Source organism: Ochotona curzoniae, unplaced genomic scaffold (genome assembly GCF_017591425.1).
Source record: "Ochotona curzoniae isolate NIBS_2020 unplaced genomic scaffold, NIBS_Ocur_1.0 contig_3176, whole genome shotgun sequence".
NCBI lineage: Eukaryota > Metazoa > Chordata > Mammalia > Lagomorpha > Ochotonidae > Ochotona > Ochotona curzoniae.
In genome coordinates this window covers 853005-880946 of record NW_024465746.1, presented here as the reverse complement: position 1 = coordinate 880946, position 27942 = coordinate 853005, and the positions used below count along the sequence as shown (strand labels likewise).

The 27942-nt window shown below is 45.0% G+C and overlaps 1 protein-coding gene across 3 annotated transcripts in view; it reads right to left on the bottom strand.

Moving 5' to 3' along the window:
• Window positions 1–27942, bottom strand: part of PIEZO2 (piezo type mechanosensitive ion channel component 2) — a 410674-nt gene that overhangs the window by 64680 nt on the left and 318052 nt on the right. Inside the window, exons 18-30 of one of the 3 annotated variants that reach the window (XM_040979221.1) lie at window positions 26200–26241; window positions 21528–21560; window positions 20949–21151; window positions 19283–19443; window positions 14850–15026; window positions 14466–14591; window positions 12970–13170; window positions 11596–11800; window positions 11396–11497; window positions 10171–10336; window positions 6993–7236; window positions 4360–4456; window positions 2719–2878 (exon numbers count right to left, since the gene is read on the bottom strand). In XM_040979221.1, the coding sequence (XP_040835155.1) occupies window positions 2719–2878; window positions 4360–4456; window positions 6993–7236; window positions 10171–10336; window positions 11396–11497; window positions 11596–11800; window positions 12970–13170; window positions 14466–14591; window positions 14850–15026; window positions 19283–19443; window positions 20949–21151; window positions 21528–21560; window positions 26200–26241 (1917 nt within the window). The remainder of the gene's footprint in view (window positions 1–2718; window positions 2879–4359; window positions 4457–6992; window positions 7237–10170; window positions 10337–11395; window positions 11498–11595; window positions 11801–12969; window positions 13171–14465; window positions 14592–14849; window positions 15027–19282; window positions 19444–20948; window positions 21152–21527; window positions 21561–26199; window positions 26242–27942) is intronic. The other 2 variants (XM_040979222.1, XM_040979223.1) reach the window with 2 other exon arrangements.

The following is a 27942-nucleotide window of genomic DNA, read 5'->3' as shown; positions in this document are numbered from 1 at the left end:
AACTTATCCATTGCTGCTGAATTCTGCTCATAGCACACAGGAACTCATAGCTCAAAGGAACTCAGGGACATGTCACACCTGCCTGCAGACCTGCATCATTGTCTCCCAGCACTTAACTGTCCCCTACAACTTGTGGCTGTTTGACCAGTCAAGGTCAATGATGTTGGTGTCAAATTGTCGGTCTCTTTAGAACATATCTGCTGAACGTCCATGGACAAGCACCCTCCTGGGGCTGCTAGGATAACCTGCTCTTCTGGTTTCCTTTTTCCTTTCTGTTTCAGGCTTTGCGACCACCTTTCCTGCTCTTTCTTCCTTTGCCTGGGACTCTCACGTGACTGTTGCCTGGAATCTTCTTCTCAGACTTCACACTCTTTGCAGTTAACTTCAAGCCCACCTGCTCCAATGCCACATATATGATGGTGGCTCTCAAATGTATTCCAGAACTGTGCACCCAGTGGCTTGCCAGACTTTGCACTGGTTAATTTGTAGACTCACGAGACTCACAATCCTGCCATTGTAGACACATCATCAACTAGATGCTCCACGTTGGAAACTGGTCCTAAGGCCCCCCAGAACACATTCGTGGCCACACTAGCATCACGTCATGCTTTTCTGTCATATCTCCCTTTCTTGGAATCTCCTCTGCAAGTTGCTCTCTTAAATATCTTTCTACTTTTCATATGTTGGTCCTCCTTATATAGCTGACCACTGTAGCAGTTACTTCCCTGTCTCTACCTGCCTTGTGTTAAGATCTATTCTATTCTCCACACCACTAGACTGAGTTTCCTCAAATGCAAAGGCAGTCCACATCACTTTCTTGTTTCAGTGCTTCCTTGCCTTCCTGTAGCATGAAGGAAAAATTTCACAGTCATCCACACAGTTTATTACCCACCCCCATGCGACTGTGGCTTCCTCTTATTATGTCCAGGTTACTCCTGTCACTCACTAGCTTTAAACTAAAGTGCTTCAGCCACTGTGAACTTTCAGGAGAATTTTCCACAGCATCCTGCATCCCTCCTCCTGCTGACCTGCTTCCCTTACTCCTCCACTGGCCACTCTTGCTCATCTTTCCCATGGCAGCCTAGAATGGAAGGTCATGTTCATTCATGCTCCTGCGGATATTACCAGACCCTAACCAGCCTCCACAGCTTCCTGGATGGCTCTTCCCATCACTCTTGCTTTTCCCTCGTTTAGGGAATTTAGTTTATGTAGTCCAAGCGAACTGAGACAAGACTAGGCACACTACAGTGATGGCAAATGCAGTGACTGTGTCCCTGAGCATCCGTGAGCGACAGGAGAGCAGCAGCAGTCATGATGGAGTGGGCAGTGAGTCAGGACATGGGTTATGTTATCTGAGACCTCTGATATGGGTTCAGGACATACTCAATCAGACATGACTTTTCCTTGACACATATGAGCAGTACTCTGAACCAAAGCCACCCCTCTCACTGTAGCATGAAGGACATGCATTTTAAGTAATCATGACAGCTTTGGGGAAAGATGTTAACTTCTTATTATGTTCTGCATCTCTAAGAATGAAATATCTAGGGAAAGTCAATTAAAAAAAACATTTATCTACAAAATTACAAGCTGCCATGTACAAACAAATCAAAGTTATATTAATTGGCTGAGACACTTTGTGCTGCAAATGATGCCCTATGTATTAGAAAATAATGATGATAGTGTATTCCAGGGTCAGTGTTGTGCGCAAGTGGAATTATTGTTTACCTACATAAAGCGGACAGAAAGTGAGTAAGTCCCTTTTCTGTGCCCTCTTCTGAGCCTTATGTAGCTCCCAGGCAGGTCACCAAAGTTGAGGATTGCCTCTGACAAATATATTTTGGTTCATCCTGGCAGCAGAAGGGAAAAGGCCCTGGGGAGGCTGGTATCATGAACACAGATGACGGAGTTCAAGCCACAAGTCCAAGGTTTCATAAGACTGAACCCAATGTTCACCAGAGTCTCAGCACCAGAGTCCAATGGGATCCAGGCAAGGCCTCTGAGATGAGCACAGCTGTCTGGGGGTGACACAGCTGGCCACTGGGCCCCCTCTCAGTTCCTATCTCAATGGCATTACCTTTAAACTAGATTTTTTTTTTTTTGTCCAGCTTTTTCTTTTCTTTTTCCTCTTTCTCTTTAAACAAAAGCTACAAACAAGGGACAAAAACCTTGAAGAAGAATGGTGTCTAAGAGAGAAAAGGGTCGTGTTACAAATTGTGGCAGTGACCCAGGGCAGGGAACCAGATGACACAGGGAAAGAAGGGTAGGCAGAAGGAGGCATTAGAGGGAAGTAGAGATGGCTTAGCGTGTGGCTGGCATGGCACATTGCTTCTCCACACGGACCTGTGCTGCAAGAAATGATCATGTTTTTCTCTATTTTCATCACTTTCTTCTTAAAATAAAGGCATGGAACAAAAGACAGACTTTATTGTAGGTCAATATGCTGGAGTGAGTGACTCCTCATTTGAGACGCTGTCCTGGGAGGTCTCAAAGACTAGAATTTTTGCATTTTCCGCAGTGTCCCATGGTGGGACTTAGCACCACGAACCTTCTCATTGCTGGTCCATCTGAGATCCTGTAGATGTTGCAGGAAAATCTCAAGTTGGTTTTCCTGAAAGGGATTTCCAGTTTCCTTAAGAAAGCTCTCACAGAAAGCACAGTACCCTGCTACTTCAGGTGCTTACCGATAAACCTCCCTGCCATCCTGGGTGGACTCACCTCGACGCCAGGATCTGGGAGGCTTTTATGTCAGCCACGACGTGCAGGAAGTAATAACTCATGAACACTCTCCTTTGCAGTAGGAGGAAGGCAAAGCAGATGCTGTCCCAGATAATTCCCGCTTCCCCACTGGGCAGCTTGCAGGAGGAGTCGTCATCAGCTGTGGTAACAAAGCAGAAACAGAACAAGCGAAAATGAACAGCCATTTCCAGTGCTCTGTCCTAGGCTTGGTGCACAGCGAGGCGTGGGTGTCACACACAAATATGCAACAGCATATTCGAATGCACTGATCCCTTACCGCACTAACTTTTCTGAGTGAAGCCCACCCCCATCGAGTCCAGCCTCAGCCATGAGTCATCTGGCTGACCACACAGGGGAACTCTGACGCCTGTAGGGTACAGGTGGGTTCCTTGGACTGAGAGGCCTTTTGAGTCCCGAAAAATGTCATGGAGAAATAGTACCCTAAGGGCAGGGCAGATGTTCTAATTTGGGGAACATGGCCTACCCAGGGGCAGAATGGTGTATGTGGAAAGAGGCACTGATAGCATGTCTCAACCTACACAGCCCCCATGTTGTTTCATCCTCAGAAAAGCATAGCGTGGGTCAGAGGCCACAGTGTAAGGACACTGTGTCCAAGCAATGTGTGTTCTGGACACTGGGGAAGGCCATGTATGATGCCTTTCTGAGTTCTGGGGCCAGAGGCTGTAGCGTGGGTCAGAGGCCGCAGTGTAAGGGCACTGTGTCCAAGCAATGTGTGTTCTGGACACTGGGGAAGGCCATGTATGATGTCTTTCTGAGTTCTGGGGCCAGAGGCTGTAGCGTGGGTCAGAGGCCGCAGTGTAAGGGCACTGTGTCCAAGCAATGTGTGTTCTGGACACTGGGGAAGGCCATGCATGATGCCTTTCTGAGTTCTGGGGCAAGAGGCCGTAGTGTTGTTGAGACTCCAAAAACTCTGATGCTGCTCCCAGCTGCTTTTCTGAGTTTGAGGTTTCCTGAGCTTCCTGACAAGAGAAGGGCTTAGAAGTCAAGTTACCTTGAAGATCCAAGATCCTAAGTAGGACAACTGGAGGGCTCTTTTAACTTACAAAAAAAAAATTACTCAAGGAACAGCAAGAGAAAAAACAGGAGTTAGCTCCCATCAGCTGGTTCATTTCCCCAAGTGAATGTAATGGGCGATGGGCTGGGCCCGGCTGAAGCCAGGAGTCAGCAGCTCAATCTAGGTCTTTCACAAAGTGTCAGGAACAAAGTCACTACTTCCCATGCTTTGCATTAGCAGGAAGCTGGACTCGGGAACCAGAGCTGGCTATTGAACCCAAGTACTCAGAGGTAGGGCATGGGATGCTTGACCCCAGGTCCAGACTTGCAGTTGCAGATTTAAGGGGGGTTCTGGAATTGTTCCTAATAATTAATTAAAAGTGTCCCTGGAGTTACTACAGCACTATAGCTAATATCCAGACGTGCAGGTGTGTGACGACCCTGAAAGATCCCTGGAGTTGGAGCACTACACGTTATGGACAATAGATTCACAAGGGACCACTGCTGGGATGGCACTGAGTGCTTTGCCCAGTTTTCCAATGAGAACAATGATCCGTCTCTCCATTTGTTTCCTACTTGATTCTCCAATTTTCAGTTCTTACTTACGCATTTTATAGCCTTTGACTGTGCAGGCCAGGCTGAAAGCTTGGATCAACCAGCAGCTGTTTTTCACTAGCGTTCCAATGTACCCACAAGCTCCTATCTGAAAAACAGAAAGGGAAGGCGCATTTGCAAGCTCTGGAACTAGAAACTATATCTTGTGATTTCCAAGGGCACAAGAATCCACAAGGTCCCAGCGCAGTGACCCCAGAAAGTATAAAATGTATGTCCAAATTGAGTCACCATGTCTTCACTATATCAAGAACAACATCAATTCCCAGAGAAAACAGAACCCAGTAAGTAAAGGCAGGGGTCTCATGGTACTTCTGCCTGGAAAGTGGGGCTTCCCAAAGAGAAAATTCTGGATTTTTGTAAGAATGAGCTCTTTGTGATAACAAACGTGTAGCTATTGAACCCCAGGATTTTGATTTTGATAGTTCTTTTCTCACAGATTGGATTATTAAATCTGAATTCTTCCCTAGGTCACCCCAGACACAACTTTAGTCAGGCCCCTGGATTGGCAGTCTCTGCCTCCATGGCTTCAAACACTGCAGATCAGATACTGAGCATGCGTACACGTTCCCTAAACACCACAGGGTATGGACCATGTACACTGCGCTTACAATGCATTTAGGCATGCTAAGTCATCTAGAGATGATTCTAAGTATTTGAGAAGGTCTGAGTCCTGTGCCATTTTGGTATCAACAGAGCCGATCCCCATGGCACCCGAGGGATCAACCACCATGATTTTGAGATGTTTTTGGCCAATTCTCTGGGTACAAAGATCTTCATTGTTTATTGGCCTCTGGTCATCTGGCAACAGTGAGCTAATGGTGGCAGTTGTGTTAAGCTGTATTTAGCCCATAACTGGAGGGGAGGAAACATTTAATTAACATGATCAAGGCAAGCCAACATGTAAAGCTGATGGATGAATTATGTGTGTGTGTGTGTGTCCTGGGGGCAAGAGGCATACGAATCATTAGTATTTTCTCCCAAAACAGTGGCTTCCCGGCATGGATGGGTTCCCCAGCCCCAGGAACAAGCTCTCCAAGTTCATGTTCCCATCCTCTCCCATGCTGCGTTTGTTCATGTTCTTCAAGTTGGGAATTTTGCTCCCCTTTTGTTTCCTGTGGAAAACCTCAATCTCTGATCAAGTCCGATGCTTTCAAATGGCATGTTTATATCATTTCACACTTACCTAATTCTTTCTAGGTAAGAGAAATGCTTTTGCCAATATAGGAAAAGACTCAATGACCGATTCAGTTCATTAAAGGATAGGGTATGGAGTCCCTAAAATGTTGCAATATTTATCATTTACAGACTGCATATTGTGTGTGTGTTCCTGTTTGGCATGTGAATTCCTCGAGGATAAAATTTGTGCACTGTTCATCTCTTGCATATTAACAGAGGTTTATAGAATAGACAAATGAAAGGAGTTGATATCTATGTTTTCCAGGGCCAGTGTGGCTCAGGCTCCAGCAGCAGATCCCTCAACACCAGACTGGCTTTAGAATGAAGTGTCATCATCCTGTAGCCTATTTTCCCTTCTCACACTCTCTCCAAGAACTGTCAGTGCGACTCCGAGTTAAAACAAATTAACTTTACTGGTGATAAACGTGTTGATCAAAGTCACTTTTACTGTCAGCTACAAAAATGAACTTTTCTATGGGCAGCAGATGAAAAATTCAATGTCCTGTTAGCTGAGTTGGCTTTCCAAAGCCATCTGAACACAGCGACGCACGGCCCAAAACAAAGCAAAAGATCCAATGGCTTTCGCAGTTGAGTGGCTTGGTGAGCTCATCTCTGAGTGGCTAGGAGTGGACACGCAGGCTGAACGATCTGCTAGAGCAGGCACTGGAGCTAATATTAAATCAGGGTCAGTGGGGAAATACTGACGCCTCCAGCTCATGAACGGGGGTGTTGTTTGATTTCCTGCAGCACTGAATAAAACGCAAAGGTGTCCTTTCAGCCTAAAGCATCGATACGACTCTGCAAGGTCCCGTGGCAGTGCGTGTCACTGCTCATGCCAGAGGAAAGCTGGGCAGCCGGACAGCTGTGCGTTTCTCCAGTCTTGACTCTAGCTAGGTCCTAATCTGCATATCTGTGTCCAGAGGCAGCAGTGAAGTTGCACTTTCGTGTCCACTTACATCTTACTGGCACATGAATCATTTTTGCCCTCAGCAGCCTTTTCTGTCTCTATTCTTACCCCCACACAGTGATACAGAGAATCATGCTGGCATTATTTTACACTTACAAAATTCTTTCCAGGTGAGAGACACACCTTTATCAATATGGTATAACTGCTGAAAAGATTCAATGACTGATTCAATTTCTCAAAGAGCCATCGCATAATTCATATTATTGCTCTTCAGAAAGGATCAGGTTCTCATGAGTAAAATGCATTTATGCCTGTGGAAACATATCCCTTCATCTGATGGTCTTGAGACAAACAAAAATGATGTTGCTTACTACAGTGCAACACAGAATAACAAGCGGCCACTGGAATTCCCAGTTTGCAGAATTTTATTTGGGCTTTTAAGAGAGCAGAAGCGCAGGCACAAGGCTGTTGATAACCATGGAGTAGATCATGCACTCTCACACAGGAACCACGAACATGTGACATTGCGAGAGCCACTTACCGACAGGATGTTTTTCATGGTGATCACGAAGACGTTGTAGGCGATCAGCCAGTCCCAGTAACGCAGGATGCTCCTGATGGGCTTCAGCAGCAAGTCACCCCCGAAGAGCAGGAAGTAGAAACAGGCCACCAGGTAGCCCATGCAGAAGATGCTGATTCGGGTCGTGCCCGTGATGAAGATGATCGTCAAGACGAACCAGAAGAGGTAGCTGAAGATGACTACTTTGGACATGTCTAAGTAAGACCTGGGAGTTTGAAAATGACATAGGGACAGCAAGCAAAAAATAATCAGGTGATTCTAACGGAAGAAGGGAACAATTTGCCTTCTGCAGTGGACTGCATAAGGACACCACAGAAAGTACATGGGGGAGATGGAATTCAGGTGGAAGGTGGTGGGTGGAGTGTAGTGGAATACCTGGGTTTGATTCCCGGTTCTGGCACCTGATTCCTGCTAATTCAGTCCCTGGGGAGGCATCCCCAAGTTGAATCTCTGCCATCTGCAGGAGATCTGGTCCTGGTGTTGCCCTAAACCCTGACCTACACTCTGCCACTGCAAGCATGTTGGGAGTGAGCCAGCCGGTAAGAACTCTTCCTATCCCTGTTTTTCTCTTACAAAAAGAGACAAGTTTATTCTGGTGCAGCTAAGTTCAAAAGCCATTTCTACAAGGATTTCATAACAAATATGGACAATCCATTCATGGAATTCATAATTTGGTAGCAAAATAAACATCTTCGCATTGCATGTTTCCATCAGCTTTTTGAAGTATCTTTGGATTTGAAAGCACGAAAGATGTTCATGCTGTAAGTTCTGTATTCATCTTACTCATGTCATTGCTAATGGATGAAGAGATAAAGTGTGGAAACATCTTGTCTACTTTGATCAGGATCTCAGCTGGTCCACCCTACCAAAAGCGAGGTTCTCTGCACAAAACTAAAGGTGCTTTTTCTGGTTTTTTTTTTTTTTATGGGAAGCCTAGATAACTGGATGGGAAATTTTTCCTTAAAGTATTTATTTGTTTCATTCAAAAGCCAGAGTTACAGAGATGGAGGGCAGGAGAGAGACTCTCTCTGCTCATCACCACAGCCTGTGTCTTGCCACCCGGCTTCCTGTAAAACATCAGCAAAGGCGCCCCACCATGGGGACCACAGCTGCACCTGTTTGTCTAGAGGGTTTTGCTTTGTTTCTTTTTCCAGTTTGGGGAGATAACATAGGAGCATCAATTCTGGATTAGTTATTTGGTTAATGGGTTGTTATTTTGTAGACTGTTAATACGTTTGTAATAATACATAGGCTATGCTTGACCCATGGCATTACTGGAAGTGGATGGTGCTTTTCTGGTTGATTTTTCAGGCAAGTGAGCTTTTATCTTGATCTTTCTTTCGAGTAAAACACTTTAAATGCTGCCATGCAATTTTCTTGAGCATGTTTGCCACACTTCCTTGGCTTCCTAAACAGAGCAGAGTGAATATAATGTCAGTATTTCCCAGTATTGTGGATTGTTGTGGGTGAAGGCGATGACCAGCTGGGGCCCACGAGGGCTTCTGAATGCCACGCGATTGGAACGCAGCCGATTTCAGCAGGCTGCTGCTGCCATGCAGGAGTGTGTGCTCACACGTGTGCATGTCAGAACAGCACATCCTCTGTGAAGGTCCCTACTGCCTGCAGTGACCGTTTCCACCTTCGGAAGCCCTGGCCTCTCTCTGCCGAGTGCCCAGCCTGCATCAGGTCCAGAAACCACAATGCAGACCTTGCAAGAAAAACATGAAAAACCACAGGAAACATGGAGCAAAAGGAGCCTCAGCTGGAGTGGCTAGCAGTGCCCTGGTGACAGGTGGGCAGTTAGGCGGCCACTTAACTGTCATGGCTGCCCAGGGGCTGACATCAAGGAGGCGTAACGAGAAGGCCTAGGCTTCCCTCAACAAATGCACCCGTACTCGAGGGCTTCTTAGCATCAAGGGACTTGCCAGGTTATTTTGCCCAAGGGAATTATTTTTCTGGCATTCCTAACAGAGAAACAGATTTAAATATGTAACATAATTCAATTTAAATAGAAGGCTCAGCTCAAAAAAAACCCATGGGTGTACAACAGCTTCCATTTGAGCTGGTACTTAAGCTTTTTGATAGGACATTGTGGAATTCAGAATTTGTACTTTTTTGTTTGCAAAAGGGTGAACTGGGCTGATATTTCGCTTAGCATCCCTATGGCCAATTTCCATGACCTATGCCCCATCTCTTTGCTATAGTGTCCTCATCTACAGAATGGGGGTTGCAGTATTCCCCCTTCAGAGGTGACCAGTAAGATGAAATGGCTCAATGTAAATAAAGCACCTGGGAGAGAACCTGGCACCAAGTAAACACTGTTATGTACACTGTGGGACAGGAACTATGCTGGCAAGGAGAGAACAAAGATGAGAAACAGAAAAAGAGGAGAAAGGTGGAGGACAAGGATGAAGAGGTGAGATGAGAGAGGGAGGATAAAGAGGACATGTGGAGGAGCAGTACAAATGACAGAGAAGGAGGAGAAAGAGGATGAAGGATGGAGGGATGGAGGATATGCAAAAGGGATGAGGGCAGGGAACAGGAGATGAGGAGTGGTGGATAGAAAAAGGGAGGCTGGAGTAAGGGGACAAGGGCCAGAGAATGGGAAGAGATGGGGTTGGTGAAGCGGGGCTGGGGTGAGGATGCAGTCAGGGCAGGAGTAGGGATGGAATGTTTAAGAGGATGGGTGGTTCTGATGATGTGAAACAAGGCATGAGGACCAGGGAGGGAAGATGAGAAGCAGAGCTTTTGGCTGGAGAACTACCAACTGGCAATATTGACGCAAGCTAATTTCTACACTGAGAAGTGTAGAAAAACTCAGGCTTGCAGTTGCAGGGGACTGGCACTGCAGTGCAAAAACCATCACCTGTGATGCCAACATCTTATATGGGTGCCAGTTCATTTCCCCACAGCTGTTCCACTTTTGGTCCAAATCCCTGCCAATGCACCTGGGAAAGCATCTAAAGATGACCTGAGTCCTTGGGGCACTGTACCCACATGGGATGCCCAGAGGAGGCTCTTGGCTCCCGGCCTGAAACAGGTCCAGCTCTGACCATTACAGCTTTAGGGGAGTGAACCAGCAGATGGAAGGGCTACCTGTCTCTGTCTCTCCATATCTCTCTGGTATGGGACCTGTTACCTGCAGTGAATGAAGTCTGGCACGGGGTTATGCTGGCTGAAGGAGGCCGCATCAAGGTTCATGCAGATCTCAACATTGTCCCCAGCCAGGATTCGCACGGCAGCTTTATTTTCATCCTCAAATATCTGCCTTTGCAGGGAGGCACAGAGGAGCAGCATGAAGTCATCTGTCAAGACAAACGGGGAGATCCTGGAGCCACCTTCTCCTCTTCTGGGTGCACAAGCAGGAACATAGTCACTGCACACAATCAGCTGTCCCCAGCTGGCAGACAGCTGTGTTCGCACAGTCCAAGGTCAGGGCCAAATGCTGCTTTCCCTACCATAAGGGAGAAGAGTGACCACAGACATCCCAGAGACTTCGTATTGAGGGAAGTAGGGCTACGATTTATCCACACATTAGTATATGAAAGCACTAGGTACTAAGCACTAGACTTCATGAGTCTCTTGGGAAGAAGTTTACTTGCATTTGTCTCCCACCAGCTTTGAAGAGGCCATTTGAACAACATTCTCCATTTTCCCCTTTCACATGTGGTGGTTCAGACATTTCTGTCTTTAATCCCTCCATTCTCCTCTGTATTTGAAGCAAAAACAATTTCCAGGGAGTGGATAGGGTTGGCAGAGAGTTTGACATGGGTAGAGCTGCCCAGAAGACTCTCACATGGTCAAGCATGCCTTGCAGCCTGTAACACAGGTGTCTTCCTTGCTTTTGAAGTCAAACATGAATTTGGCCAAGAGAGCCATTCTTGAGTTTTTGGCAGCACTCAGAAGTTCTTGTTGTCTTAGACGTGTGTGTGGGACCACTCCAGCCTTTGCAGCTGCCTGGGAGGGCTTAGAGACTGTAGCCTGGCTTTCTGGTGATTGAAGTCTGGGCAGTATGCTCCTAGCAGTCACAGCCCTGTCCTTGGCTTTGGTCTGTGTGTTGTGACCGCCAGAAACCACTCCTTCACGGAACATATGGTCCTTCACTCTCCTCTATCTTTTAAAGAATAGATGTGTGGACACTGGTGGGTACGTATAAGGGTCTGCACTGGGGGATAAGCTCATGGAATATTGACTTTTCAATAGTGCAAACACAACAGGTAATTCATGACTTGTGCCATTAATGCCTAAAGAAGCCCTCCTGTGATTCTAAAGTCCAGTACATGAAGCAGTGCACACATCATAATGACAAGCCACCAGAAACTTAAATACCGAAACCCAGAGGGCCCTGGGGCTGAAGCACTTACAGACAAGGAACACGGGGTTGGGCCTCACAATGAAGTCTGGAAAGTACAGCCACTTGATGATGTTATCATTGAAGTTGGCACCCTTGAACCTCCATGGGTAATCTGTAGGGGGAAGTGGTGAGCAACAGAATCACTGCTCTGGATGTTCCATTGGGCAATGGCTTCTGCTAAGAGCCAATGGCTGAGGCGGAGCAGCTCACCTCTGCAGGGCGAAGGAGGGATGCCGACGCAGATGAAGTACTGGAAGGTGATGATGCAAGCCAGGAAGCAGCAGTATTTGGGCCAGATCTCTGCGATGGCTTTCCTTCTGCGGCGGTACAAGACTGCAATGAGCCAGCAGGCGTGGATCATGGCATAGAAATCCATCCGCTGACCAATCACGTTCACTGACATTAGGAAACAGGTCTGTGTAAGGAAGACAAGAGGCAGAAAAGTGGGTTGACAGGGAAGGGAAGTGTTGGTCAGGTGTCAGGCCTGAGCAGGCGGCAGGGACCTGTATGCCTTAGGACAGGTCTGGAAGCACAGGTTTCTTAACTCTTGCCCTTTTCAGTGTCTTTTGACAAAAATACGAAACAGTTTTAAGATGTTCTTGGAAAGTAAATTAAGAATACGTATATCTGGCACAAAAAATTTGAAATTCATGAATCTTTGATCTTTGAAAAATTTGTGCAAAAGTCCATGTATTATGAAAAAGCAATGCAAGGTTTTCTAATTTTTTGCATCAAAGTGAATTTATCTTCAAAAGAAGTTTTAGGATGCATTTATTTCTACTTATTAGAAGGCAGAGAGAGAGAGAGAGAGAGAGAAAGAAAGTCTTTCACCAGTTGGTTCACTATCCTGATTCCCACGCCACTAGGGTGGGGTCAAGCCAAGCCAAAGCCTGGCGTTGGTGAGTCAGTGTGGCTCTTCTGTGTGAATGATACGGAGCTAAGTACTTGACCCATCACTTGCTGCCTCCAAGGGGAGGCACTTCGACATGTGAAACAGGCATCCGGAGTAACATCTAAATTGCAGCATCATATGCCTGCCCCATAAACACCTTTTAATTAAAAATTTCCATGAACTTTTTAAGTTCTCTCATTTCTCCCCCCCCCAAAAAAAAACAAAAATCAAAACAAACAAACAACAACAACAAAAACACTGGTTATGTTACAAGTGAAGATAATGACAACAAGACAAAACATACCTGTTGTAAATGCATTCTATCAAGGAATAGGCACTATCAATTCAAGTTGAAACAGTTCTTTGTGGTTACAGGCAAGACTTTCAGAATGCACAAATAAAGATGAATACATTCTTAATAAGAAACCAGCTAATCTGGCAACATACATCCACTTACTGAGCTAGCTTTGGAGATCCAGGGCACCGCTGGGAGGTAGGGCATCACTGGCAACTGGTCTTGAAAAACTCAATGAAACCAGGTTAACCCACTGGGAGAAACACTGCCTGCTGAGGTGGAGGTGACGGGAGCCATTGCGTGGAGCTGTGTCACAGGCTGTGGGAGCCAACAGCCGCGAAGTAGCTACTCAAGTTTTCATGGCAAGACCAACAAAACAAGTATTGGGGAAACTCACCTCCAGACCAAATTTGTAGAAGAAGTAATTGATGAAATACTTGGCACAGTTAACCAGCCCGTCGTCTAGGTGGAGTCTTGTGATGTCATGGAAGATTGTCTTAGACACGGGAGCTGTGAGTTTGTTTCGACCCCGGTAGTATTCCTGATGGCGATAGATGGTGACTTCAAAGGCCAGAATAGCCAGCATTAGCAGATTGTTCTACAAACAATAAGGAAGAAAACAGAACTCGGTAAGCCAGAAGCCACCTCTAAAAGTCATCGTATTTGATTCTGGAGGTCTAGATGATGATTTTTATAAAATCCCACCTCTATTAAACACCATTATTAAGCTCAATATTCCTTTAGTTTGTGTTGTTTTGGGATGAAGGTATCTTCATTATAGGGAATGGCTAATGTCTATGGTAATGAGGTCTGGACTCTCCAGGCATAAGACCATGGCCTCATATTCCTCCTCCTGCAAAAGTTCACACCACATTCCGAGGAAGCAGCGTCCAGTTACCTGGGGGCAGGAGGTTCAACTAGAAACGCCAAATGGTAGGGAGACACCCTAGGAATGTCTGGAGGGGCTGTGCGTCTCTGAAATCTGTCCAGAGTGCGGAAAATGGAGAAGTACCAGCAGTGATAACAGCAACGACAGGAAACCGCACTTGTGAAAGAAACCATGGAAGCCCAACATTTTAATCACCTTTTCAAATTTTAATTTGCTTTATCCTTGTAATAACTACTGGTGGTAGGCTTTATCTATAAAATATATCTTCCGTGAGAAGAAAAATTAGAAATCGACACAAAGAAAATGGAATGCTTGTCATATGTAAAAGCCTCTGTGGGAAGGTTTAACCTTTAAGTCAGTGTGGTATGGTAGGAACTGCTCTGACTATCCATCAAGGCGAAAGTGGAAATTCCAACCCACATGGTTTTCATTACGCTTGCAAAACTATGTGAAACAAAAGTTCTTCAGCAGAGATGTGCTTCCTTATTTCTAAATGTAACCTATGCTTTTTTAAGTATGAAGAAATAGAATGTAGGCAGCAAAGACTTCTTGCAACAAGACACTCACTTCTCAGAAACAATCACTTTGCTCTATTTTAAAAAAAGATCTATTTACTTCGTTGAAAGAGTTACTTCAATATTTTTCTTCGGGTTTAGAAGAAGTAATATTATGCTCAGAAGTCTGAAACTTGCTTTCTAAATTGAATGATGTGTTTTGGGGACATTTCAGTTCTAATGACCCCATTGACCTCATTCATTAATGGATAGATTAGATTGGAGTGCATATATATATATATGCATTTAATTTAATTTATATAATCATTTTTAGACTGCTTAGTCCATTTCTCTTTAGCACAATGGAACGTTGACTGCAACATTTTGTCATGGTTCTAAAGGTGGTTCCAAACGCAAGAGAAGACAAGATGACTGTCGTGTGGGATATTTGGAAACTCAAAGGGCAGGATCCTGGCTGCCAACTGTGCAGCAGATTGTCGAAACCCTTACCCTCAGATACACAAGCAAAGGAGAAGACTTCCTGAGGCCAACCCACTCTGTCGGATCAATAGGAGCACTGTAGAGAAGAGACTTGTTCAGCTCTGCAAGGGGTATATTCGTTTGATTTTCATTTGGCTAAAAGGGAGAGAACACGGAGGAGTAAGAAATGCTTCTCAGGTTAGAAGAGCTGAGACTGTTCTTCAGTTTTGACAAGGGTGTACTAGGGAGGGACATGCATCAACAGGGCAAACCTCAGCAGGGCCAGAACAGATCCCAAGTGGATGGGGGACTTACATCCTGCACAAGATGTGTATGCACATGGCAGTTACCCACATATCTTCTTCGCTTCCCCCAAAGGGCAGTAAGGAAGATCCCCCCATCACCGAGGCTCACCAGGGAACAGTTAACAGAAAAGTTCTCAGGCTTAATGGTCTGAAGCTGGTACAACATCTTGCAGACGATGATCACACATGTCCAGACAGTGCAGACGCTGGAAGCCAGGCGGCGGAGCTTGGCATACGGCAGAGCAAATGCCCAGGAAATCAAAAATACGTAGTTGAACAGAGACACCTAAAAACACAAAATCAGGATTGGAGACAAACAATACAGCACACGGCATAGCATCCACAAAACATGAGGACTTGACTCAGTCAATTTAGCAAGGGCTGACTGAGTTCCTAGCATGTGCAAAGCATTGCCCAGGCACAGGAGGGCAAAGTGATGCCTGGTCTCTCCCCTGGGTGACATTCTGTCTTGCATGGAAGTTGGATGTGTAGGCAACCACAGAAAATATAACACAGCAGAGCTCAGTTATGGATGTGAACAAGTGTGAGCGCCGAAAAGGGGTCTGTGGGCCTGAGGGTCACAGAGGGTCTTTGGGAAGGGAGAGAGGGCCTGAGCTGAGCCCAGCTGAGGTATGTGAGAAGTGCATCCCGGGTGAGGATGCATGAGCAAGGCTGGGACAGGTAGTACAATCAACTACAAGCAAATGAAAACTTCAGAGTCAAAAGCACAAAGTGCAGCGGAAGGTAAAAGGCCACGATGTGGCCAAATTTTGACAGGTCCTTTTCACCAACTAATGACACATGAGTCCATTCTACAGTAAGCAGTAAACTCTGCACCTCACTTGGATGGATGCAACTGCAGAATGGAGAGTGCATCATGAGGGTCAGACTCAAGGTCAAGGACTAGCTCACGTGCTTTATAGCAGCCTGTGAGAAATGGAGGAGCAGCCTGGAGGGGCTTTGGTGATTGTTATAGCAGTGGTTGGGCAGGGATAGTAAAGGAGCCTTGAAGCCTGGATGAATGGTAGTGCCATGGCTGGCATACAAACTGCTGAGTTAAGCAGGTGTGAGGAGTGAGGGCAGTGAGATAAACTTGAACATGCTGGTGTGGAGCTGCGTGTGAGTTTGCTGGTCATGTGAAATGACCTATGTGAAATGGTCCATGGATAGTGCAGAGCTGCCATAATCTTATTCAGCCTTGCAAAATATTCCTTTATTCTGAGAAATGTTAAAATCATATCTGCAGGACATTTAATATCAGGTGAAAATAACAGCATACATTTACAATTAATTTATGCAGGACTTTCGATTTAAAATTTTCTTATTTTGAAATTTTCACTTTATCCAAAGTTCAGAAACACACACACACACACACACACACACACACACACACACACACACACACAGTATTTCCATTCACTGGATCACTCTCCAAATACCCAAAACAGCCAGTTACCCTTGGAATGAAGACAACAACAGCAATAATTATGATGGTGATAATAACATTTAAGACAATGAAATATTAACTGGGGACCAGGTCCCCTAGGAGAACAGGAGATGATCAAAGGAGAGAAAGAATAACTAGATTTCCCAGGGCTCTTCAGTGACATTTTGAAGTTAGAAAAGTATTGAGGCAGGTGCAGGTGCTTGGTGTTGCAGCTTATGTCACTGCTTTGTCACTGGGATGCTCACATCCAGGGCTAGAGTGCCTGATGAAGTCACAGCTACTCAGCTTCTGACACAGCATCCTGCTCACGCACACCCCAGGATGCAGCAAGGGATGGCCAAGACACCTGGGTTCCCATCACGCATGTGGCAAACTCAGACTGAGTTCCAGGCTCCTGGCTTTGGCCTGGCTCAAATCTGTGATTGCAGGTATCCGGCAAGTGAACCACTAGATGGAAGATCTCTCTTTCTGTTTCTCCAATTCGTTCTATATACCTCTTGCCTTTCACATAAAATGAAAATAAATATACTTAAAAACTTAAAAAAAGAATAACGGTGGTGTATTTTAAAAGGAAGAGAGACCAGTTCGATCAAGGAAGTATCTAATGGATTAGACACACAGAGCAACAGGGACAGTAAGGGACACAGGAGAGACACATGAGGGAGCAGCAACAAGCAAAGGAGAAACTTGTGTTTCCAAAGGAGTTAGATTACTGTTCGTGGCTGGAGAAATTTAATAAACCAAATGAGAACTTGCTGGTCTTTCCGTCGCCTAGGAATCTTAGACAGTACAGTGTGTTCAGGGACACAGAGAAAGGTTTGTGATAGAGCACGTGTTAAAGTCAAGTGGAAGCTTGACTACGCGTTGCTTTTGAGCTGAGACTCAACCAAGCAGGCTGCTTAGGACTCCAGCTGCAACAGATGCCATCAGCAATGTGAAAGTTGCTAGGCCTCTCCAGCCAGGGCCAGCTGATCCCAGCAGGGAGCATCTGAGCCGCCTGCTGTCACTCACCCCTCAGGGCCAGACGCCACTCCTGAGGACGACATGGGCAGCTAAAACAGCTGCGACAGCTGCTTTCAGTGGTCCCTGGTCGCTGGTCGCTGGTCTCTATACTGTGAGTCTGGGAGTTCCCATAACACGTGACTCAGAGAAGAAATTGGTCGTGTTTTATCAGAGGTCAGGTTTCTCATGGATTGAAATGGTAGCCCAGATTCTTCAGCCTCATTGGGGATGATCTAAGAATTCAAGTCCTCCTTTTGTTTAAAATTTGTAAGAAGGTATGACGTTTAACCCTCTCTTTTGTTCTCCTTTTTGCCTCTAGGATGAATTTCACAGAGCCGATTCTCTGAATCTAACTCCTGCTACACACACACACACACATACACAAAACACCTGCTTCCATCTTCCCATTGTTTCTCTAGGTCTCCACCATCCTGCCACACAACTTCTCATATGACCAGGAGTTACCTGTCCATTAGATTTGGTGAATTCAGATGCGATAGCCTAGCACCTAAATCCTCGCCTTGCCTGTGCGTGAATCCCATATGGGCACCGGTTTATGTCTCGGCTGCTCCACTTCCCTTCCAGCTGCCTGCTTGTGGCCTGGGAAGGTGGTGAAGGACGACTCAAGGGACTTGGGACCCTGCACCTGCGTGGGAGACCTGGAAGAAGCTCCTGGCTCCTAGTTTTAGATTATCTTAGCTCTGGCCATTGCAGTCACTTGAGATGGATGGAAGATCTTTCTCTGTATCTCCTTCTTTCTGTTTATCTGCATTTCTGATAAAAATTAAAAAAATCTTTTTTTTTTTAAAAAAAGAGTCTTTGTTAATTTTTAGGCAACTGTTTTCTTTGGCTGTATTCCTTCTTCCTTTACTATTTGACTCTCGAAATTCATCTGCATCGGCTAATACACTTACACAGAAAATGCTTAAATTATTTTTCTCTCAGTCAATATCCATACTAGGCTGTTTTTAGGTTTAGTTCATTAACAACACAGCCTATTTTTTAAAAAAAAAGATTTATTTATTTTTATTACAAAGTCAGACATACAGAGAGGAGGAGAAACAGAGAGGAAGATCTTCTGTCCGATGATTCACTCCCCAAGTGAGCACAATGGCTGGTGCTGTGCCGATCCAGAGCCAGGAGTCAGGACCCTCCTCCAGGTCTCCCATGTGGGTGCAGGATCCCAAAGCATTGGGCTGTCCTTGAATGCTTTCCCAGGCCACAAGCAGGGAGCTGGATGGGAAGTGGAGCTGCCAGGATTAGAACTGGCAACTATACGGGATCCCAGCAGGTTCAGGGCGAGGACTTTAGCTGCTAGGCCGGGCCCAACACAGCCTATTTTATGACACAAATCTCAAAGGGCAGTGGTTTCTGTTTTTATGCCCTCGTGCATGGATCCACCTACTGGTTTCAGATTGCTTGAATGAAATGGAAGAAAGTTTTAAGATTGTAGAGCTAAAATTGTTTCATCTTCTATTTGCCTATGTGTAAACATTTCAAGTTTTGTAGCATTATGGTTGTAATAGTTTACTATTGATATGTGCAGTGGTACCCTGGCGTAATTTTCATAGGGCAAAGACTCTTTGAGTTGTAATCAACTAGAAAACAGTGCAGAACATGAGAAATATGTCAAACTTGTAGAAATAATTACTCCATAGCAAAAAGAAGCAACCATTGGCTGAATGGTAACTGTTCATTACAGGAAATACGGCTGTTGGAGATTCTTCTGCCTAGTCTTTAACGATCCAACAATAAACAAGATAAGCTCTACTGAATAGTTTGTTACGTTTGGGGTCTTGGGTTTGCTTTTTGGTCACATAAACTGAAGTGTTACTTTCCTCAAGGATTCGAGCAAGATACAGGACCTCTATGATCTGACCAAACCGTCCAGAAGCTAAGCCTCAAGCCTCCTCTGTGGTCTGTGTCCCACTCATCTTGGGCTTTCCGCATGTGGACACGCATGTGCTTGCCTTACAACCCGACCTCCCAGGGCAGCGAGGGAGACCTGCGGCTGCATCACAGAGAGCTGGAGGGGGAGGGTGAACCCCTGCCATGGCGCTGCTCAATCAAATCACCCAACCAGCTGCACTTGCCTCTTTCACAGCAACCCAGATGATGTAGGATGACACGATCTTGATGATGTGCAGCTCCAGGATCCACCACATGAACACCTGCAGCTTATGAAAATACTCCAGGAATTTCAGGAAGAGCACAGTGAGGCGGTCGATCACCAGGTGCCATTTGTTCCTAAGATCTGCAAAGGACGAGACACACCATGAGCATAGGATGGTTTTCCACGTCATCACGTCATTATGTAAGGTACCCCACGTAATCTCAGCTGGCAGTGAGAGGCTACAATGTACTCATAGTGATAGGGGCATAAGGATATCCTAATTTGGGTGGGCAAAGAATTCCAAAGGGCAATGTTACTTTTAAATGTCCATGACCCTAACAGGTGAGCCTGTCAGAGAGCTGCCCCAGGTTGAAGCAGTCACTTCTTGCCAGGGCAAAAGGGAACACTAAGAATTCAAAGGAACCAGTGCACACTTTGATGAAATGATCAGAATCGTTCCAATGATCATTTTTTATCAAATGAATTCTTTCGTGCTAAGCTGTGCAGCCACAGTGGTCATGCGTTGGTGTATTAGGACTGTACTGTCTGATCGCATCGAAAGTCACACTAGGACTATGTGTACGACCATCTCACATAAGCAAAATCTCACCCAGAACTGAGTATATCTCTTTATGATCTATTTTGTCCGAATAGGGTAGTATAAGTTATGGTGCCTGTTCTGGAAATGACTGTGAATTATGAAATATGATTATTTATACATGGCAATGATAGTCCACGCAAAGGGCTAGGTAACGCATGCGCATGAGTAACAGGCGTCAACGACGGGCAGCCGATCGACAAGCACGCACGGCTCACATACGGAGAAGTGCGCCTTCAGTAGGGGTCCTCCACCCCACACTGCTGTGGTAGAGGACAGGGAACAGCACAGTCCAGGGCAGGATCCTGTTGTCGAGGCCCCAGAACATTTCCGCAGGTGTCTCCTGCCTTCTGTTACCCTGTCTGCAGCCTGCCAGAAGGGCCTGAACCCCTCCATCCCTGGAAGAGGTAACATTCCCTGACTACTGAAGCTATTCAGTCCTCATTAGGCTCTGTCCCAATAGTATTTCAGATCTGGGAAGACGTGTAGAGGATTAAGAAAAAAATCCCTAATAAGACAATGAAACAGGCACATATCTAGGAGTTGGCATGAAGTTACAGTTATCTAATTGGTGATTTTCTCCTCTGGGTCTTGGGCCCTTAAGCATTAGAACAGCTAGAGTGATACATGCTTCCTTGATGATGGTGTTCCTTGAATGGCTTTGTGAAGATGACATTTAGAGATTCTACACCCAACAACCTGTTTCTGAGCGTTCCAGAGGTTGTGCCAATAGTCTGATTCTGGTAGGAGTGGCTTCTGGAAGAGGTAGCTGATGGATACAGCCCCTTGACGCCTTCACAGGAGCCTACGCTCAGCTCAGGAGTTGATGGGCTAGCCACCCGCTCTCTTCTCCTCACTCAGAATAAACAGGGAGTTGCTGGCGTAACTGGGTCAGGAATACATATGAGCACAGCAACAATAGCAAACAACCTCCAACTTTCATGCCACCGCCTAGGTGTGGAATAGAGGGATTGTTTCATTGCTTAGAGCAAGTCCCTGGTTCCTGTGCTCATTCAGGCAGCCAGCACCTCCCTCGCAGGCTGGTTACCTGATGTTTCTCCCTCCTCCTCAGACTCCTCATCTCCGTCCTCTTCAGAGCCCTCGCTGTCATTCCCAAGCTCAGCCTTCTCGGAGAACCCCTCTGCTTTCTCCTTTGCGGCCTCGGTCAACTTCTTCACTTCCGGTTTCTCCAGGCCTGCAGTGAGGTTCATTGCCGCGAGGTCTGGAAGGCTCCCTTCAGGGTGGGCCAATCTGCGGACAGAGAAGGGTGGAGTCAGAAGCGGGAAGGGGTGTCAGGGTAGAGTGGAGTGAGGGGCAGGGAAAAAGAGGGGAAACAAAAAAAAAATGAAAAACTGGAGCATGTGCAAAGACCTCACACGGTGGGGTGTTAGCATTTTGCCACCATTTATTTGTTGGTTTCTTTTAAGCTCTTTCTAAAACCAATGAACTCGGTTAGCTCTGGTCGGCTTTTCCAATTCAGATCTCAGTGACTAGTCAGCAGTGAGTACTCTGGACACCTAAACTTGACATTGTTCCCTAGAGGGGAACGTGGTCAGAGTTTAGGATGTAGAAGCATGAAACGGCATCATGTAGAGCAAGCATTTCATGGCTTCACAGGGGGACTTACTCATTTTGGTGGATTGGTAATTTTTTCTTGATGCTGCTCAAAGTAATTGAAATAGAAAGGAAAAAAAAAAAGGAGGTGAGAACAGAGAAATTATAAGGACTGTCAGATCACATATCATGCTACATTTCATCCATGATTGCATTCCTGTGTGCCAAGGCCAAGTGCATTCCGGGATGGCCTCCACAGCGTGCTTCTGCTATGAGCCTGAGGACTGGCAACTGGTCTGAGAGTGGACACAACTGCAGGTTTGTAAAGGAGAGGACTTAGAGGTACCGAGGCACATGATCTCATGCTTTCTTACAAATGCAATGATAATAATAATAAATAAAAACAAAAAAACCTTGCAAGAATCCAATCATTCACGTTATAGCTACTATTTTTATTCTTGAATCAGGAGTGCTTCCAGCCAGCCCTCTGTGTAGACCACTCCCATTCGGCCTTCTTCTCAAGCAGGTGCAGTGGGAGCTGAATGCGTCCAGGGCATCTGCACCATGTCCCCGAATGATGGTGATGGGTGCAGACTGCTGGCTGGCAGCAGTGGGGATACTGAGAGCTGAGCCAGAGTGAGCGTGAGGGACAGAGATTTCTACCACGCCCACCAGCAACCTATGACATCATCACTTTGCTCAGTGGACAAAAGCATGTATTTTATTCACATCCAAAATGTTTTTGAAATTGTGCAGGATGCAGATTTGTGGTGTGCAGTGTCATATTTTGTGTGTGTGTTTTTGCACTTCTGGAAGGGGTGAGCCAGCAGCAGAGCGGGGGGCTGCCCAGAAGCACAATTCCAAGACATCAGCAGGTGCACCTTGCCGGAAGGAGCGGCCGCACTGCCTCTCCAGGAAAACCTGGGCACCTTCATTCACCTTTTGTTTGCTAACTTCAAGGAAATTATTACAAAGGACTATTGCTTTTCCCATAAACTAAATTAAAACTTGAAAAGCATATCCTAGTGAAAACATTCCTTGAGTCCTCAAATGCTTCTCCATCTTCACGGATCATCACACATGAATGTGGCAACAATCCTGTGAAGGAATTGTATCTGAAGACTTCAGACAGACGTGGTGGTGAACTAACTGGATCCCTAGATAAGTCAACTCATCCGCTCCTTGGCATCACACTTCTTTCTCCAGAGACCTCCATGTTCTTCTTTGCATATTTTAAATTTACTTATCATGTTATTTCATTTCTTGTATTAGGAGGTAGACTCTGGGCTTTAACTCCCTCTTGTACTCTTAAGTACATTAGTTCTCTCCTTCCATGTTCCCACAAAACAGATGACATTGCAAGGAGCTTCAAGGGTTTGTTAGGGAAGTGAAGATAAGTTTGTTGTGATGAAAAAAAATTCATGCATCATTTTTCATAAACAGTTCATTTCCATGAACTGTGTGAGAATCTCTATGTGTGACTTTTAACCCTGCTCCTTCAACTGTGCTCCAATGGCTTTGAAAATACTTTGAAAATACTTAGTGTGCGATTGGTTAATCCTCTGTCTGTGGCACTGACATTGCATATGGGTGCTGGTTCTAGTCCCACTTCTAGTTGTTCCACTTCTAATCTAGCTTCCTGCTAACTGCCTGGGAAAGCGGCACAGGATGGCTCAATGTCTTGAGCCCCCGTCCCCTTGTGGGACATCCTGAAGAAGCTCTTAGCTCCTGGCTTCAGATCCGCCCAGCTCTAGCCATTGTGACCATTCAAGGATCGGGGATCTTGCTTCCTTGTGTGAGTGTGTGTGTGTGTGTGTGTGTGTGTGTGTGTGTGTGTATAACTTTTTCAAGTAAAAGCAAACAAATTTTAAGAAATAAAGTCTTCAGTATGCAACATTCTCCATGTGTACCTGCAATTATTCTAGTCCATGTTTTCAGGATAATCTTGCTGCTCCCTCCCCCGTGCAAAATGTGCTGTGGTGCGTGGTACACTCCGGGAGCCATGGAGTTGGGTGAAGACATTGTGTATTGGCAAGTTGGAGAGGTTTAATTCTGCACTGGGACGTGACTTTGAACAGCATTGTCGTCAGTCAGTTTCCATGAAACAATATGGACATGCTACCATGGCAAAATCCTCAGTGTCAATGTCATTCATTTTTAATATCCTGATGTGGATTATGTGGCTATGTAAGTTGCACTCATCTCATTCATTAACACACTAGAAAAAAGGAACGCTTGAAAATGTTTGGTTTTTATATGCAATGTTCAATGTTATACTGCTTAATGAAGCTAATAAAGTTATTTTCTAGGATTCAGAACTTCTGATGTTTAACATATAGCTATTGATGTGTAGATTTGTTGTCATAACCAAATAATATTAGTAATATCTCTAAGAGAGTCTACCAACCATGGATTGAATAGATTGGCTTTTATTTCTGCATATATGAAGGAAACAAACATTATTCCTTTTAAAATACCCCAATTCATATTAGTCATTAAGTCAGTTGTAACTGTATCATAACTGCTCACATTATTACAATTTCATCATAGCTACATTCTATGTTCGGTTAGACTTGCATGCCTTATACCTTGTATTTTTTAAGTTTCATTCAAATCCTGGTTTTAGTTGTAGGCATGGCTTCTCTTTTGGTCTAGAATAAACTTTTTCAAACACATATTCTCCTTATAAAATAACATTGAGCCTAAGAAATACGTTTTTGAGAGGAAAAAAAACACACATATTTTATATATTAAAGGATTTCTTGTTGGGGCAGTGCTGGCATCACAAATGGGTGCTGGTTCGTGTCCCAAACACTCAAGTTCTGATCCAGCTCTCTCTTATGGCCTGCGGAAACAGCAGAGGATAACTCGGGTCCCTCTACCCACATGGGGACCCAGAAGCAGCTCCCAGCTCTTGTTTTTGGACTGTCCCGGCCCTGACCGTTGGCAACCACTTGGGATGTGGACCAGCCGAAGGAAGATCTCTTTCTCTGTCTCTCCCTCTCTCTGCCTTTCAAATAAAAATAAATAGTTTTTTTAAAAAAGAATTTCTTATTTAATTCTAATGAATATTAGGTTCTACTAAATGTGGACACTCACTTTACATATGGCATTTCAGAAGCTTGTGTTATGGAGCTACATTTCTTTGATAATATTTCCTTTGAGACATAGCAGTGTGCTTATCATATTGAATTTGCACAAAAATGGAAGATTCTACCAGATAAAGCAGTAGTACTGGAGCTGGAGTGCTTCAGGTGTGTAACTACTGGGTAACTTATAAGCACTCCTGAGTGAGCCCATTGCACCCGTGATTTGAAGTGATGGGTGCAGACGTCTCAGGAGGTGAGCCCGGGACAGTCGCCACCACAGCTTGCAGAGATGCTGCTCAGGAAGTCTTTTCAGACATCTCCTTCTAAAATAAAAGTTCTTGCTTTCCAGGAAACAGGAATCAGGAGAGAGCTATTGCCTATGCTTGCACGATGGGGTTTAAATAGTTGCTCAGTACTAGTAGCTAGAATCTCCACTGAACAGCTGAAAGCCTGATGCTGTTTTTTTCCTTCCAGGTTGTCAACAAAAGTGGTCCCCAAAAGGCACCAGGCCGTCCTCCTTCCTCCTGCAACAGCAATCTGCACAGTAACTCATTAAAATCTTCCTACTTCCTTCTAGGAGGTCTGCCTCCTCGGGTTTGTCTGCTATTTGGTTATCAACCTTTGCATTTTTCCTGAGAAAAATCTCTGGGATAAAAAAAACCCAAAAATCCTTTGAAGCATTACTTTTTTTATCAGCCTTATTGCCACAGGTATGTCTCTATTCACCAAACTCACTTAATGTCATGAACTTACAGGGGAACATTTTAACTTAATTACTTAATAAAGTAAGACTTATTTTGTTAAGATAAATCCCCGAGTTCCTTTGAGGACAACTTTGTGTGCAACATTTGCAAAGCTTACTTTCTGTTATGCGTAAACATTGCATGCTTTTGTCTCCCCAACTGGAAGAGACACACAGATAGGGCCATGTCTCGGGACCATCCTGGGACCTCGTGGTATAATGCAGACATGCAATCTGATGATGACAATGTCCTTCTTTGATAATAAGTCAGTCCTTCAAGTACAGATCTATTTGCAGACTTGATGTTTTCTTTAACTATATAGTGCTGTAGTTATTGTCACATCGTTCAGTCAATGTCAACTTCATGGGTAAGGTTGGTGATGGGGGACATTTTAACGAACTGTTGATAGAATTCAGGCCTGAGTAGCTTATGCCTCTAATGACAGAAAACAAAACAAAAAAAAAGACAAGCAAGGGACAAAGGACTTGAAGGCAAGTGTTAGGACAGCAGCGATGACAGGGAGGCCAGATAAGTTTCAGCAAGATGTGGGCATTTGGGTATTTATGGGAGGGGATGTGAAGGGGTGGTTCTTCAGCTGAGCTCCCACTGATGTGTTCAAGAGAAAGATGAACTTGCAGGCAAGCCTTGACCTAGTGCTGCCAAAGGGAGACACGAATAGGACAGAAGCTGGAACCAAGACTAGAGGCTTGGCAGCACCTGAAGACCCCGAGCCCCCTCCACACCCCCTTGGCAGCACCATTCAATGTAAGCATCAAATGGCTCGATGTGCAGAACACACCCACGAGCATGCCTGAGACCGCCGTTCACTCTCCGATGCCAACACTCCGGGTTGAGGAAGCAATGAAGGCTGTAACATACCGAGAAACAAGACAGGAAACATGGGAGTACCCACCTATTGATCATGAGATACACACGCCCATTGACTTTGGCATGGCTACGCGGGGAGACGGAGCACAAAGATGCAGTGGGAGCAGGTTGGAGAGAGAAAGAGGAGGGAGTTAGACCGAGATGAGGGAGCAGGTGCATCTCCATCCACAAGGGCTGCACCCACAAATTCAAGTTTCCGCGGCAACGTGAAATCAGACAGAATCAGGAAAAACGCTTGCAGATCACAAATGGCTCCCTTCTGCTCACCCTCCCTCCTCCCACATCTCATTAAAACTGCATCGTGTTTAAATTTCTCAAGGCCCGTTTTATCAAACAAAATGTCATACACATGGTTCATTCTGAATTCCTTCTCCAGAATTAAGATAAATTGAAAATCCTAGAAGTAATTAGATCCAGCATACAATAGTCTAAGATTTTCTGAAACCAAAATTTGAAAATTGTTTTATTTCTATGCACACAACAATAATTTTTAAAATGAATCAGGGATAAATTAAATTGATTTGAAATTGCTGGATCTTTCCATAGTCCTTAATAACTTATTAATTGTATGTCAAATAATTATCGCCATCATTTTAAGTACCCTATATTATTGTTAAGATATAAAGGAAGTGATAATATTGAGATTACCTACTTATAAAGAATAGTCATTTCTTCTTGCGTATGCCAGAAACATCTTCATGCTGCCAGCTTTGAAAATTCACAATCAATGCTAATTTTGCATACAAGTGTCTTTTGCTAACAATGTATGTGTGTGTATACACACATGAATGCACTTCAAAAAGTTCCCAGAAAATGAAATTAAATGATTTTGGCGCAAGAAATTTTGAATTACGCATATGAGGGCTCTTCACACAGTTATAAACATGCATATTCTGAAAACATTTCAAACATGTTTGCACCAAAAGAAATATGTCTTTAACCCATTTTCTGTCAACTTTTAAAAGTGGCCCCATGCCTGTAACAACAACAAAAAGTATACCAATCAGAAAAAGAACATTTGGATATTACAGGGAGAATGGTGCTGCAATCGGTTGACTTCAGTGGGTCAGTCATTCCCCACTGTGGCCCGTGCTCTGTGAGGAATCCACTGGCGATGTGGGAGCAAAGAAAGCAGGGCCTGCTAGTCAATCCCAACCCTAAGAATATCTTCCTCTCTTTAAAATAGCATTGACTTGGAATTAAGGGACAAAGAGTTACTGAGATGAGAACATCCATAAGGAATACGCCACGAAGGACAATGATTGCTACAAAGGCAAGATATTGGGTCTTTCATGCTAAACTCCAGCATGACCCTAAAACAGCAAACTGCAGTTCTTCCTATCTCATTGGGTATTAGAAAACTCTTTTCCCAAGCCTGGAAGTGAGACGTTAAATGCTCTGAACCTTTGGCTCGCTGGTATGCTGTGCTTTCTTCTCTGTATGTGTATTTTCTGAAAAACTTCGCTGCTGGGACAGTGCACAGGGCTGGGCAACAGCAACCCCCAGGTCTACTTCCTTCTCAGGCCATGGGGAGTGCAACAGGAAGGGAGGCGGTGTACGTCTGGACAAGGGGCAGGTTCCCCCTACGGCCTGCATAGCTCCACATCACTGCTCATTCTTATAAGGGATTCCAGAAGAAACTCATTTTCCATATGTGCTAGATGCAAACTATATGACCCTGGGATGAGTCAGGCTCTCTTGAAAAACCATGAACAGGGCAGTCTTTGTTCTCCTGGATAAGGATTACTGGTAAGAAAAGCTCCTATGA